The 15,204-nt window shown below is 34.9% G+C and overlaps 1 protein-coding gene across 2 annotated transcripts in view; it reads left to right on the top strand.

The window, feature by feature from the left end:
* Rngtt (RNA guanylyltransferase and 5'-phosphatase) overlaps positions 1-15,204 on the top strand; it is a 228,847-nt gene that overhangs the window by 5,000 nt on the left and 208,643 nt on the right. For both annotated transcript variants that reach the window (XM_015499298.2, XM_015499296.2), the window contains exons 2-4: positions 6,252-6,361; positions 12,164-12,267; positions 12,371-12,459. In XM_015499298.2, coding sequence (XP_015354784.1) covers positions 6,252-6,361; positions 12,164-12,267; positions 12,371-12,459 — 303 coding nt within the window. The remainder of the gene's footprint in view (positions 1-6,251; positions 6,362-12,163; positions 12,268-12,370; positions 12,460-15,204) is intronic.

Genomic DNA, 15,204 nt, shown 5'->3' with positions numbered 1-15,204 from the left:
TCCATTGCATGCTTTTAGCCCCTTTATCAAATATAAGATAGTTGTAGTTTTGTGGATTGGTTTCTGTGTCCTCTATTCTGTACCATTGGTCCACCCGCCTGTTTTGGTACCAGTACCATGCTGTTTTTGTTACTATTGAGAGCCATTGTTGAATAGCAGTTATGTGCATGGATTTTAGTTCCAAATCTTGGTTTTAGTCACTGTTTTGTTATACTAAAAGCAGGCATTGTGGTGTCTCACCTGATTTCCTTAGCTCTTGTGAAGGTAGTTTGGTGCATTAATCTGTTCAGTTTTGGAGAACATCAGTAGAGGATCTTACTCAGCACATCTTGCTCTATCTCTGAATCATTGTTCTACCACTTATTAATAGTGTGGCACCTGGCAGTTTAAATTGTCTTTTTGACCTTATTTCTCTTATCTAAAATGGGGCTACTATTTGTACTTACTGTTAGAAGTAAATAAATCATGTAAAAATGTATTAAACAGCATTGACATGTGGCAAACATTACATAAAGTATTTTTTACTGTGGCTTCTGTTTCTTTTTAGTGAGGTATATAGTTATTGCTTTAAAAGAAGTAGGGAAGTATTCATGATGGCCTAAAAGAAAATAAAAAACAACAACAACAACCTAGGAATAAATCTAACCAAGGAGGTGAAAGATCTCTGCATTGAGGTACTGAAGAAAGAAATTAAAGAAAAAATTAGAAGATGGAAAGATCTACCATGTTCATGGATAGGCAGAATTAATGTTGTTAAAATGGCCATACTGCCAAAAGCAATACATAGATTTAATGCAATCCCTGTCAAACTGCCAATGATGTTCTTCATGAAATTAGCAAAAAAGCAATCCTAAAATTCATATGGAACAATAAAAGATCCAGAATAGACGGAGCAATTCTAAGCTATAAAAGTGATACTGGAGGCATCAAAATACCCGACTTCAAATTATACTGCAGAGCTTTAGTAGCAGAAACTACATGGTACTAGCATAAAAACATACACATAGACCAATGAAACAAAATAGATTGCAGTGAGGGTAGGTGTGATGCTTGACAAAGGTACCAAAAAACATTTTGGAGAAAAGATAAATGGTGTTGGGAAATCTGATTAGCTACATATAGAAGAATGAAACTGGATCAATATCTTTCACCATGCACAAAAGTCAATTCAAAATGGGTCAAAGACTTATGAATTAGACCAGAAACTTGGCAACTGCTAGAGGAAAATGAAGGGTAAACACTCTAGCATATTATAGATGCAGGCAACAATTTCCTCAAGTAAGACCCCTAAAGCTCAGGAAACAATACCAAGGATTCACAAATGGGATGGCATCATTAAAAAATTCTGTACAGCAAAGGAAACAATTGAAAATGTGAAGGGAGAATCTACAGAATGGGAGGAAATCTTTGCTAGCTACGCTTCTGACAGAGGATTAATATACAAACTATATAATGGAATTCTAAAAACTTACCCAAAACCCAAATAACTCAATAAATGGGCGAATCACTAGACAGACTCTTAAAAGAGTCTGGTGTGGTGGGGCATGCCTGTAATCTCACCAGTTTAAGAGGCTGAGGCACAAAGAATTGAAGTTCTAAGCCTGCTTCAGCAACTTAATGAGACCCTGTCTCAAAATTAAAAAAAAAAAAGACTCTGTTTCAGTGGTTAAGTGCCACTGGGTTCACTCACTGGTACAAACAGAAACAAAACAACACAACAACAACAAAAAACCTCCATAAAATATGGCCAACAAATATGAAAAATGTTGAACATTACTAGTAGTTAGGGAAATGCAAGTCAAAACTGCACAGAGATTTCATCTCTAGTTAGAATGGAAAAGCCATCAAGAATACAAATGATAATAAATGCTGGAGAGGATGTGGTGGGAAAAAAGTACACTTTTACATTCTTGGTGGGATTGTAAATTAGTAGAGCCACTATGGAAATCAGTTTGGAGGTCTTCAATCCCAGGACTACAAATGCCCCAGCATGTTTTCCAGTCCCCCCAAAAGAACTTAGAGGACTGAACAGAGAGGTTTTGTTTTATTTTGTTTTGGGTACCAGGAATTGGACTCAGGGGCACTTAACCACTGAGCCACATCCCTAGCCCTTTTTGTTGTTTTGAGACAGGGTCTCACTAAATTTCTTAGGGCCTCTCTAAGTTGTTGAAGCAGGCCTGGAACTTGGCAATCCTTTTGCCTCAGCCTTCCTAGCTACTGGGATTACAATCATGGGCTTCCATGCGCAGCAATGGAGAGGTTTTGAACATTTTATTATTTATTCCTTGGTTGTGGAGGGTCACGCTGTACCATTGCCTGCAAGTAGGGGGAATATATAGGATAGGTTGCATTCCCATTACGTAGGTGGATTTCTTCAGATGTTGTGGCCACACCTTTATTTTATTTTATTTTATTTTTTTTAAATATTTATTTTATTTTTTTAGTTTTCGGCGGACACAACATCTTTGTTTGTATGTGGTGCTGAGGATCGAACCCGGGCCGCACGCACGCCAGGCGAGCGCGCTACCACTTGAGCCACATCCCCAACCCACACACCTTTATTTTAAACCAGGGTCTCTCTCTTCAGATCCTCTCTTACCCATTGGTGATAAGGGAAGTGACCCCTCTTCATTTCCCTCCTTACCCCATTCTTAGAATCCTTATTTTACTGCAAGCTTTCCTAGACACAGATTAGTGTTTAACCTAGCAGGATGTTCCTCAAAAGACTAGAAATAGAACCACCATGTGACCTAGCTGTACCACTCTTATTTATGCTAAAAATTAAAGTTGTCATACTGTAATGACATATGCATACCCATATTTATACCATCACAATCACAATAACTAAATTATAGAACCAGCCTAGATGTCCATCAATGGATAAAGAAAATGTGTTATATATACACAAAATGGAGTTTTATTCAGCCATAAAGAAGAATGAAACTATATCATTTTCAGGAAAATGGATCTAACTTGAGAGCGTTATGTTAAGTGAAATCAGCCAAACTCAGAAAGTCAAGGTTCGCGTGTTTTCTCTCATATATTGACCAAATTATGTTGTTATATGTGTGTACAAATATTTAACAACAAATTCTACTATTATATATAAATATATTGTACCAGTAAAACTATTGAAAAAAAACAAGGTGGGGAAGCTTGCTATATTATTAAGGAGGAAAAGGTATGATACAGTTGTTTAACCTTGTAGTTAGTATGTGGTGGGATTGCATTTTGGATTGGTTATTATGATTTATAGTATCACTCATCATTTGTGCTGAGATTTCTCTAGAAAGTCTCAGCTGTGAGGTGTAGGCACACAGAAGTCAGTGATGGAGTTCATTGACTGAGTCATGGGGGCAGAGTAAGGAGTTAAGGGTATTTACAGGGAACTGAAAATATCAGGTATGGACTCATACATGGGATAAGAAGAAAAGTGAAGTCTAAAGGAGCTGGTGGAAATAGCATTAAACCTGTGAAGCAATAATGAAAAGGAAATAAGGTCTAAGTGGATGAATTTTTTTACATATTATTTATTAGTCTATCATTAATGGCGTATCTATTCCTAATCAAATTTAAATGATATGACGGCAGGCAATTTTCTGTTTTTCTTTTCACTAATGTATTTTACACACCTGGAACAAATCCTGTTACATAAAGGATACTTTTTTTTTTTTTTTAAAGAGAAAGAGAGAATTTTAATATTTATTTGTTAGTTTTCGGCGGACACAATATCTTCGCACGCATGCCAGGCGAGCGCGCTACCGCTTGAGCCACATCCCCAGCCCCCTAGAGGGTACTTATTGACTGTCTGTTAATGCCTGTAATCCCAGCAGCTTGGGAAGCTGAGGCAGGAGAATTGCAAGTTCAAAGCCAGATTCAGCAATGGCAAGGTGCTAAGCAATTCAATGAGACACTGTCTATAAATAAAATACAAAGGATGGGCATGTGGCTCAGTGGTTGAATGCCCAAATTCAATCCCTGGTATACCCCCCCCCCCCCACCAAAACAAAGCAAAACCAAAAAACTAAAGCAAAACAAAAAATCAAATGATGTATAATTGTCTAGGTGAGATGACAGTGGAGTTGATGAGAAATGGTCACATTCTTGAAGTTGATCTGACAGATTTGCTGATGGATGGTTGGGGGTATGAGAGCACAGGAGTAGAGGATAACGCACAAAGTTTTGTCTTGTTATTAAAAGAATGATTGTACTATTGCTGAAATGGGGAAGACCATGAGAGAGAATAGGTTTTAGAATTTGAGTATTGAGAAATTATATTTGGATATCAAATCTGAAATGTTTACTAAACTGAATAAATCAGATGGGCAGTTTGATATCTGAGTCTAGAATCAAGGGAGAGGTTTTGAGTGGAGATATAAATTTGTAATTCATCAGCACATTGATGGCTTTTAAAGCCGTGAGACTAAGGCTGGGGGAATATAGCTCAGTTTAGAGCATTTGCCTATCATGCAAGAGGCCCTGGGTTCAGTCCTTAGGGCTGCCAAAACAAACAACAAACATATAAGCAAACAAACAAAACAACTCAAAAACCTCATGAGACTGGGTTAGACACCAAAGAATAGAAAGGTCAAGGACTAAGCCTGAGACAGAAAGCATAGAGGGGTTAGGGGTGGATATTGGACAGAGTGGCACGAGCTTGTAATCCCAGCAATTTGGGAGTCTGAGGTAGGAGGATCACAAGTTCCAGGCTAACTTCAGCAACTTAGCAAGGCCTTCAGCAATTTAATGAGACCCTTGTCTCAGAATAAAAAAATAAAAAGGGTTGTTGCTCAGTGGAAGAGCACCGCCAGTACCACAACAAACAAAGAAACCAGAGGGAGATGTCAAGAAGATAAGGAGGAGCCAATAGAAGAGGCTGAGAAGGCAGGGCCATAGAGGTAGAAGGAAAATGAGGAAGACATATTCCCCTGGAATCTGAAGAAAGTGATTCAAGAACTCTTTAATCAAAAACTGATCAGTTGTTTTATATTGCTTAAAGCTTAAGTAGAGTGAGAACTGAGACTTGACCATTGGATTTAGCAATGTAGAGGTTTTTAAATGGTTTTGTAGAAAAGAAAATTAAAAAAAATCTTTTCATGAAATTTAGGTTTAAAGCTTCTGGATAGATGTTAAGATTTCACTTAGATATTATTTTTTTTTTCTTGATAGACCTTGATTTATATAATTTATTTATATGTGGTGCCGAGAATTGATCCCAGTGCACATGCTAGACGAGTGCTCTACCACTGAGCCACAACCTCAGCCCCTCACTTAGATATTATTTTTGGGTATTCTTTTTATTTTATTTTTTAAAAAATATTTTTATTAGTTATAGATGGACACAATGCCTTTATTTTATTTATTTTTTATGTGGTGTTGAGAATCGAACCCAGTGCCTCACACATGCTAGGCAAGTGCTCTACCACTGAGCCACAACCTGGGTATTCTTTTTATTGAATTTTTGTTTGAAAATATAAGTCAGTTAAATAGGATATATATATATGTGTGTGTGTGTGTATATATATATATACATATATATATATACATATATATACACACACACACACACACATAGAATTATACAAGGTGACGTCTATGCTTGTACTATGATAATGAAGAAAATAAAGGTCAATCTTTTTGCTGAGGTTATACTCACTTATAGTTCTTTGGAGAGCAATATTTGTTACCAACCTCTTACCACAATAGCATATCCTAGCATGATCTTTATCCTGAGATATAGGATAAAGTCCATAAGATAAAGAAACTTTCAGCCTCATATTAAGAGTCATGTGGTCAGGGAATTTAAAGAATTGATTTAATTTACTTCATCCTCAAATTTTCTAGTCTCATGTCTATTAAGAGTGGGTTTCCCCTACTCCTCACTGCAGTGCTAGAGATCAAACCCAGGACTTCATGCATGCTAGGCAAGAACTCTACCACTTAAGCAACATCCTGTCTTTGTAATGATGGTGGTTTAGCACGGAAGAGTATGGAAATTTGATTCACTGTTGATTTTTCTTTTGCTCTTACATAACTCTCAATTTCTAGAATTAATTTTTTCCTCAAAAATTCAAGGCAGCACTTTTTTAAAAGTATCATTTAGATTGAGAGTATTCATGAATAATTGTATTTACAGATTACTTTTCCATTTACCATGGTTTAAGAAGATGATTTGAGAATTCCTAATTATAGGGGTTTAGTCTGAAACATTATCATTAATGAAAGTTTTTACCTATCTTAATGTTGTTTAGGAAGATTTTTACCTCTGAAGACAATGTTGGGACCAAGATATGATAGTCAAGTTGCAGAAGAAAATCGATTCCATCCCAGTATGCTCTCAAATTATCTAAAGAGCCTAAAGGTAAGAAGCAAAACTTATTTTGCTACTGAATTAATATATTTTATCCCTCTTTTGTTCTTTAGGTGGCTTTTTAAAAGCAAACGTTTTATTTTGAGGTGATCAATAGAGGAAGTTGCAAAAATTATGTATAGAAGTTCTGTGACTCCTCTTCCAGTTTCTCCTAATGGTGACATATAATGGTAGTATAATATCAAAAACAGGAAATTGACATTGGGTACAGTATTATTTCCAGATTTCATTTAGTTTTTATATACATTCATATGTTTGTATGTGTACATGTGTATTATTCTATAAAATTTGATTCTCTATGTAAATTCTTGGTGATGGTTACAGAACTATTCCATCTCCACAGAGGAACTCCTTCATGTTACCTTTTTATAAAAGAAAAAAGTATCCTTTTATAGTCACATCCTCATCCTACCCCTATCCAGGTACATTGGCAGCTGCTAATCCATTCTCCGTCTCTGTAATTTTGTCACTTTGGGAATATTTCATAAATATTGTATAAAGGTATGTATGTAACCTTTTTTCACTAGGAATAATCCTCTTAAGTTCTGTCCAAGTTGTTGCATGTATTAACAAAAAGTTTGTTCCTTTTCATTGTTGAGTAGTATTAGATTGTATGGATATACCACAGTTTAACTGTTGTCCTCCTGAAGAACATTTGGGTTGTTCCCAGTTGGGGGGATTGTGAATAAAGCTGCTATTGAGCTTTTCGTGTGAACCTAAGTATTAATTTTTCTGGGATAAATGCCTAAAAGTATGATTGCTGGGTCATAGGATAATGCATGTTTAGTTTTTTTTTCTTTCTTTCTTTTTTTTTTTTTTAATTTTTAGTTGTAATCAGACACAACACCTTGATTTATTTGTATGTGGTGCTGATGATCGAACCCAGGGCCTCAAATGTGCTAGGCGAGCACTCTACCGCTGAGCCACAACCCCAGCCCCGCATGTTTAGTTTTACAAAACAGTACTAAACTGTTTTCCAGAGTGACTGTACCATTTAATGTGTACATCAGGTAGCTTTTTTTTTGGGGTACTGGGGATTGAACTCAGGGGCACTCAACCACTGAGCCACCTCCCCAACCCCATTTTGTATTTTATTTAGAGACAGGGTCACATTGAATTGCTTATTAGTACCTTGTTGCTGAGGCTGGCTTTGAACTCAAGATCCTCCTGTCTCAGCCTCCTGAGCCGTTGGGATTATAGGCATGTGCCATCTCACCCAGCATAGCTTTTGTTTTTTTAGAGTAAATGAAACTTTTTGTTTTTTCACATTATTCTTTCATAATACCAGTTGCATTAGTTTCTCAGGGCTGCCGTGACAAATTACCACAAACTAGGCAGCTTAAAGCAAAAGGTATTTAGTTTATCATAATTCTGGAAGCTAGAAGTTTGACATTGAGGTGTTAGCAAGGTTGATTCCTTCTGGAGGGTTGGAGGGAGAATTTTTTCCATGCCTCTTCTAGCTTCTGGCAGTTATCTGCAGTCCTTGGTATTCCTTGGCTTGTACCTCTATCATTTTAATGTCTGTCTCTGTGATCATATAAGTTCACCTGAATGTCTCTGGGTTCCAATTTCCCACATATGTATATTTTCCATAGATATGTTTTTAGTTGTAGATGAACACAATGCCTTTATTTTATTTATTTATTTTTATGTGGTGCTGAGGCTAGAACCCAGTGCCTCACATGTGCTAGGCAACTGTCTACCACTGAGCTACAGCCCTAGTCCAGATTTCCCCCCTTTTTTTAAATAAGGTATTTGATTAGAGCCTACCCTGTGATATCATCTTAACTTGGTAACTGCCAGTTGGTAACTGCCAACACCCAGTTACCCCATTTCCAAGTGGGTCATTCTCATGTACTGGGATTATGACTTCGACCACATCTTTTTATAGGACATGATTCAACCCTTAGCATCGTCTTTGTTACTATTATATTTTATACTCCTGGTAATCTTATTGCTGTATGCTATATTAGTACACTGAACGAATATTAATGTCTAGTATGTGCAATGCCCATATGGGATAGAAAAGTAACCACTTAGATTTTTGAAAACCTGTTATTCATCCCTTTCCTCAGGGTAAATTTGACTCATTTGTTTATATCTTTTATTTTTGATTACTTATATAGTTTCATTTTAATTTTCATTATTAATAATCATTATAAATCTTACCTAACATTTTATGTAGTGTTAATATTTTAATATTTTCTAGGTAGTGTGCTAGGGCCTTGGGCTTACAAGCAGGTAACCTGGGTTTGCTGTTTAAAAGCTTTGTAAGCAAGTTACATGATCTCTTCATACTTCAGTTTCTGCATCTTTTAAAAAAATTGATACATGTAAATTACTGTAGAATAGTAATTGGCATAGAGTAAGAACTTCATTTAAATCTTGTAACAGCTCTCTGAGGTAGACATTTCCTTATGAATTGGTATTATCTATTATGAAAATATGTGTATGTAATATGTGCATATATACACATAAACCATTCAAACATATTAACATAAACCATTATTTGCACAAACTTATCACACACCTATTGATACATATACATATACAGAGGTTTTGTGGGAGTTAAGGTATGTTAACAGTTTGTTTTGTTGGCTAAAATATTCCTGTGTAGTTAAACAGTTCACATTTTCCTGCCTGATTACCACATTTGTTTTTACTTTGAACCTGGTAACTGACAACTTGAGTTCTAAATCTAGCTCACTGAGAAGCTGTATTATGGTATGTAAATCTTTAAGTCTAGCAATATATAGTCTCTGAAGAAAGCAGTAGAGTTAACTATGGCTATGGTGGTACATGCCTGTAGTTTCCCTATGGTGGAGTTTGAGGCAGGAGGATCACTTAAGCCTAGGAGTTCAAAGCCAGCCTGGGCAACATAACAAACAAAACAAAACAAAAAACTCAACAACAACAACAAATATAGTTCATTATTAGAGCTGAGAGTATGCATTTTAGAAGTGTGCATTTTTGTCTATTTTGTTATGTGTGGAATTTAAATGATTTTGCCATTTTTTTTCTCCTGTAACAATGGAGTCTAATCATTATGTAGACTAGTCTTAGGCAAGCCCAATAATTGTTTCTCAATAAAAGCAGAATAAACAAAGAGAAAAGATAATTTAATAAGTGAAGATTATTTCTCTTGTCTTTTTTTTTTTTTTTTTTCCTAGAGTATATGTCTAACAGAATTTAGAAGAGATGTGAATTAACTGTTCTTTTATTTGGGCTCAGTTCAGGCATGCATTTCTTAGATTGTCTTGCTAGGCTGGTTGTGATTATAGTTAAGAAATTTTCATACCACTGGTCCTTGAACACAAGTCAGCTATTTCAGATAGTGCTCAGCAGAAGAATTTATGAATTTTGTTCCAACCCAGAAATAAAAATTTGGTGTAACAAATTTGTTGAGAGGTGAGATTAAATCTCCAATGAGATGCACAAATGAGGCTGTGTGTACTGTTATTGGTTATTTAAGGGATTTACAAGGGAATTTTAACTATATATACTTTATTACTATATACAGTTGTTTTAGAATTTAACTGCCTAAGATGTGATTCTACTCTGATTTTTAAACAGATAATATGTTCACTTGTTTCAAAATCCAAGTTTAAAAAGTTGAGATTGTGAAATCTCCCCTCTTTTGCTCTCTGTCTAGTTTCTCACTACAACTTCCATAGGTCCTAAGTTTTTAATGTATTCTTTCCTTATGCATACTTAAGCAACAGGAATAGAGATTATTATTTTTTCCGCTTTAGACTCAAAGTAGCATACCGTATGTGTTGTTCTGAATCTTGCTTTTTTTGTTTTTGTTATAGGGACTTGCTGTGTTGCCTAGGTTGGTCTTGAATTGTGAGCTCAAGTGACCCTTGTCCTCAACTTTTTTAGTAGCTGGGACTAAAGTTGTATGCAACCATGCCTGAGTTTTAAACTTAATATATTTGAAAGATCTGCATATATTAATATACAACAAACATCCTTTTAAAAATAGTATTATATTATTCCTCTAAAGTATGTACCATAATTTAATTAGTCCCTTGCTGATTGATTTTCATGAATGGTTCCTTGATGGAGTGTGTTTGTGCTGGCATTTTAAGAGATTTATTGGCACTGGGTCTTTTTTACTATTTTGTGTGTCTTCATTGCCTTTTCTCTCTTCTCTCCTTCTGCTTCACTATAGTCTTCCTGGTCTTCTCCATATTCCTTGGCTTTTGTGTAAATGAGAGACAGTTCTATCATTTTGGGTGAGCTTTTATAGGAAATGCATTTTTTAAAAAATGTATTTTTTAGTTGTAGATGGACACAATATCTTTATTTATTTGTTTATTTTTATGTGGTGCTGGGGATTGAACCCAGTGCCTCACATGTGCTAGGCAACTGTCTACCACTGAGCTACAGCCCTAGTCCAGATTTCCCCCCTTTTTTTAAATAAGGTATTTGATTAGAGCCTACCCTATGATATCATCTTAGGGAAGTGCTCTACCACTGAGCTACAACCCCAGCCCAGGAAATGTATTTTTGTTGGTATTTGCTAAACTCTGCCTCTCCTGGGTCTGCTTATTTTTTCCTCCTTCTCATAAAGCTTCTGCAGTGCTCTTATTTTTTTTTTGGCAGATCTTAGACATTGTCTTGAATGTGTAGATTTTATGTGCCTTTTATATTCACTGAAAATGAGGCTTGGGTTTTATTTATTTATTTTTTGTTCTTTTTTTAAACTATTACTTTTTTTTTTTTTATTAATGATATCCAGGAAGGGAGGAGGGAAAATGTTTTCTTATACTTGCCTGAAAGTCTCTTTTTATTTAACCTTGCATCTTTTTGAAGAGTATAACTTTAGGATTTATAGTGTATTTTCAGAATATAGATAGAAAGGTTATTAATAGGGGAATGCACAAGCCATAAATATGGTATAAATGACTTGTCTAATATTTTATGTATGGGATATAGTATGGTATATTCAATAGATAGGAACAGAATGATTGGTGGTGGTTTCTTGGAATGCTGGGGTGACGTGTGCCTGGAGCTAGATCTGTGGCATATTTCAGACGAATGCTTTTCCTGCTCCAGTCTCTTGTCTAATAAATCACAGGTGCACAGATAGATGCAGAAAACTATGCCAGTCTTTTCTTTTCTTTTTTTTTTTTTTTTGTACCAGGGATTGAACTCAGGTGCACTCGACCACTGAGCCACATCCCCAGCCCTATTTTGTATTCTATTTAGAGACAAGGTCTCACTGAGTTGCTTAGCACCTCACTTTTTGCTGAGTTTGGCTTTGAACTCACAATCCTTCTGTCTCAGCCTCCCAAGCTGCTGGGATTACAGGTGTGTGCCATCACACCTGGTGCCAGTGTTTTCTTTTTTGGGTAAACTATTGTGGTGTTCAGAGTGGAGTCTGTTTAGCTTATGTTCCTCTACCTTCATTAGTTAGGGGTTAATTTATCTCATTGAGTGCTTGCTATGTTCTGTCTTGAAAAACACTTAGCCAAGTAGTACTATCAGTGTAAATTGTTCAGTGGCAGAGTGAACAAAAAGTCTCCCTCAATGTGGATGGATGAACTGTAGTACTGCCATTTAATCAACTTGTTTATTTATTTATTTATTTTTGGTACTGGGGATTGAACCTGGGGATGCTTAACCACAGAGCACATCCCCAGCCCTTTTTTATTTTTTATTTTAGTACAGGGTTGCTTTTTTTTTTTTTGAGACAGGTTGCTTAGGGCCTTGCTAAATTGCTTAGGGCCTGGCTAGCTAACTTGTTTTGGTTCAGTTACTAGTAAATCTGCTTTTTTGTTTTTTAAGGTTAAAATGGGCTTGTTGGTAGACCTGACAAATACTTCAAGATTCTATGACAGAAATGACATAGAAAAAGAAGGAATCAAATATATAAAACTTCAGTGTAAAGGGTAAGTTATGTTTTAAGAGTCTTTAAATTGAAACTTTTCATTGAAATTTGTAAATTGTTTTTTTCTAAAAAAAAAAAAAAATGTTTTCCCCCTGTATTATTAGACATGGTGAATGCCCTACGACTGAGAATACTGAGACTTTCATTCGTTTGTGTGAGCGGTTTAATGAAAGAAATCCACCTGAACTTATAGGTAACATTTGGCTTTACCACCATTGAATGTTTTATTTTGTATTTGCATTTCTGTTCTTTCTTTGCAAGTTGGTTAATATGGAAGTTGTTTTTCTCTTTTAAATAATCACCAAGTAGTGTTTATTAAAGTAAGAGACTGAGTTTTATAATAAATATATTTTCACAATTTTTGTGATTTCTAAGATAAAGCCCAAATTGTTCCCATTCAGGTATAATGTTAGAAAACCTCTATCTTAAACACTACATTTTTTTTTTTGGTTTACATTTTGTACCGTTTGTATTTCTCTGAAGCTTGCTTTTTCATTCAGTATTACATTTCTAAGAGTGATGTAATTTATCTGTAGTAGTATTCAAACATACGAACGTACTACATTATATTCATTCCCCTGTGGATGGACAGTTTCTTGGGCAGAGATTGACTTGAGTGCTGTTCCATGCCAGCCATAGGCTCTTAGAACACATCAATGAAGAAAATGGAAAAAAAATTTCTGTTTTTGTGGAGCTTGAATTCTAGTGTGGGAGATCTAGATAATAAATTAGAAGATAGTACATAATTTCTAAAATTTACTTAACAGTTAATTAAAATGATATTTGAGTTATTTTCAAATTTTTCATTATTATAAAAATGTTGTTAGGAGTCATCTTTCTGAATTTTCAAAGTTTTGTTTTAACTTTAATTTTTTTTTTTTTGCTTTTTCTGGTGTTTATATTATCATATGGTTTAAATTAAGAATCTAATTTAAATTTTTCTACATTATTAATCATTTGTTTTAGCAATTTTTTGAATCATTCTTTCTTTTCCTGATAGCTAGATGACATAAATGAACTTCTTACATGTACTATTTGAAAATTCTTTGAGTCATTTACTTTCTAATTTTTCTTTGGATATATTTGAAAATATTTTTATTGTCAAATATTTTTGACAATACTATTGTCAAATTTTATTGTTTTTTTTAAAAATTTTAGTTGTAGATGGACACAATACCTTTATTTTATTTATTTATTCCTATGTGGTGCTGAGGATTGACCCCAGTGCCTCATATGTGTGAGGCAAGCACTGTGCCACTGAACCACATTCCCAGCCCCTGTTTTGATTTCTTTATTTGATTTTAAGTAGCTTATATTTTTCCTCATTTACAGAATAACTGAAAACCTGTTAGTAAGAAAGTTCAGGACACATGTGACACAAAAACTTTGCAATTTATAACCAGGGGTGTGACTTGTTTTCCTAAACCAGTAGTAATGAATTTAAAGGGGGACAGTTTTTTTTTTGTAAGTACTGGGGATTGAACTCAGGGATGCTTTTTTGAGACAGGGTCTGGCCAGGTGTCTTAGGGCCTTACCAAGTTGCTGGCGCTGATCTAGAAGTTGTGAAACTCCTGCCTCAGCTTCCTGGATTGCTGAGAGTATAGGTGTGTGCCCTCATTCCTGGCAATAAGAATTAACATCTGGAATCAGATGTCATGATTTTACAGTGATTTATAATCCTGGTTTAGGAAAATAAGTCCTCCCTTGTCATAAATTGTGCAGTTGTATTCTCAGAAGGACTGATAGGAAAAGTTTTCAAGTTTAGTATTTTACAGGTTATAAAAATCATAAAACCTGCTATAGCATGTACTATTATATATTATTTGTTTTATTTTACTGACAGTGATTCTGTTGATAGTGGTTTGAAGTAGATTTGCTTTGATCCTGCTGAGTTTGGGGGTACAGGGTGTATTGTCAATTATTTACTGAATAGTCTGAAGACAATAATAGAAACTGACCATAGAGTTGGTTGCTGATAACATTCTTTTAAACAAGAGATTAATTAAAGAGTTAAGTTTAAAGACTCTTAGGATCTGAAAGTATTGGCCTGCTTTAATAATGTGGAAGCATACTTGTAACCAATAGTAGACATTGGTGATGTGGCAAAATTCACATACATTTATTTTCAAAGCTGTCCTGGGTTTAAAAATAACTATCTCTAAATTGGCTGGTGTAATTGTAATTCTTCCATCAGAGTTGAGAGTTAATTAAATTATCAGTTGATAATAGATGGGGTGGGTGTTGGTTGATTTTATAGTCTTAGTGGAAATTTAAAGTTTTTGAAACATATAAAAGCCTGAAACATTTTCTGATTTTTAGGAAGAACTTTAACTTTGCAGTCCCAAATCAAAAACCTTGTGGTCAGGTGTTTCTAGTTGTTAGTTCCCCTGGGACAGTACACCTAATTTTTTAGTTTAAATTTTCAAACACGTAAAACTAGTGAAGATGGTAAAATGAAACCCAAGTAGCCATTATTCAGCTTTAGAAATTATCATTTGACTGATTTTTTTAATCTTTCCTTCCATTTCCTTATTCATTTTTTGAATATTTTAAAGGAAATCATAGATACCATGTCATTTCATTAAAAATGTTTCAGTATGGGTCTTTGTTAAGGACTTTCAGGTTTTATGTAATTACCGTGCAATTATTATACCAGATAGAATAGACATACATTTTTTTTTTAATTGGTTGTTCAAAACATTACGACATACATTTTTATTTTTTTTATTTTTTTTATTTTTTAATTTTTTATTGTGGGTTGTTCAAAACATTACAAATTTCTTGACATATCATATTCGACACTTTGATTCAAGTGGGTTATGAACTCCCACCTTCACCCCATACATAGATTGCAGAATCACATCAGTTACACATCCATTGATTTACAAATTGCCATCCTAGTGTCTGTTGTGCTCCGCTGCCTTTCCCATCCTCCACC

This window comes from Marmota marmota, unplaced genomic scaffold, assembly GCF_001458135.2.
Source record: "Marmota marmota marmota unplaced genomic scaffold, marMar, whole genome shotgun sequence".
NCBI classification, from domain to species: domain Eukaryota; kingdom Metazoa; phylum Chordata; class Mammalia; order Rodentia; family Sciuridae; genus Marmota; species Marmota marmota.
The sequence above is the reverse complement of the archived record's forward strand: the minus strand, read 5'-3'. Positions and strand labels throughout refer to the sequence as shown.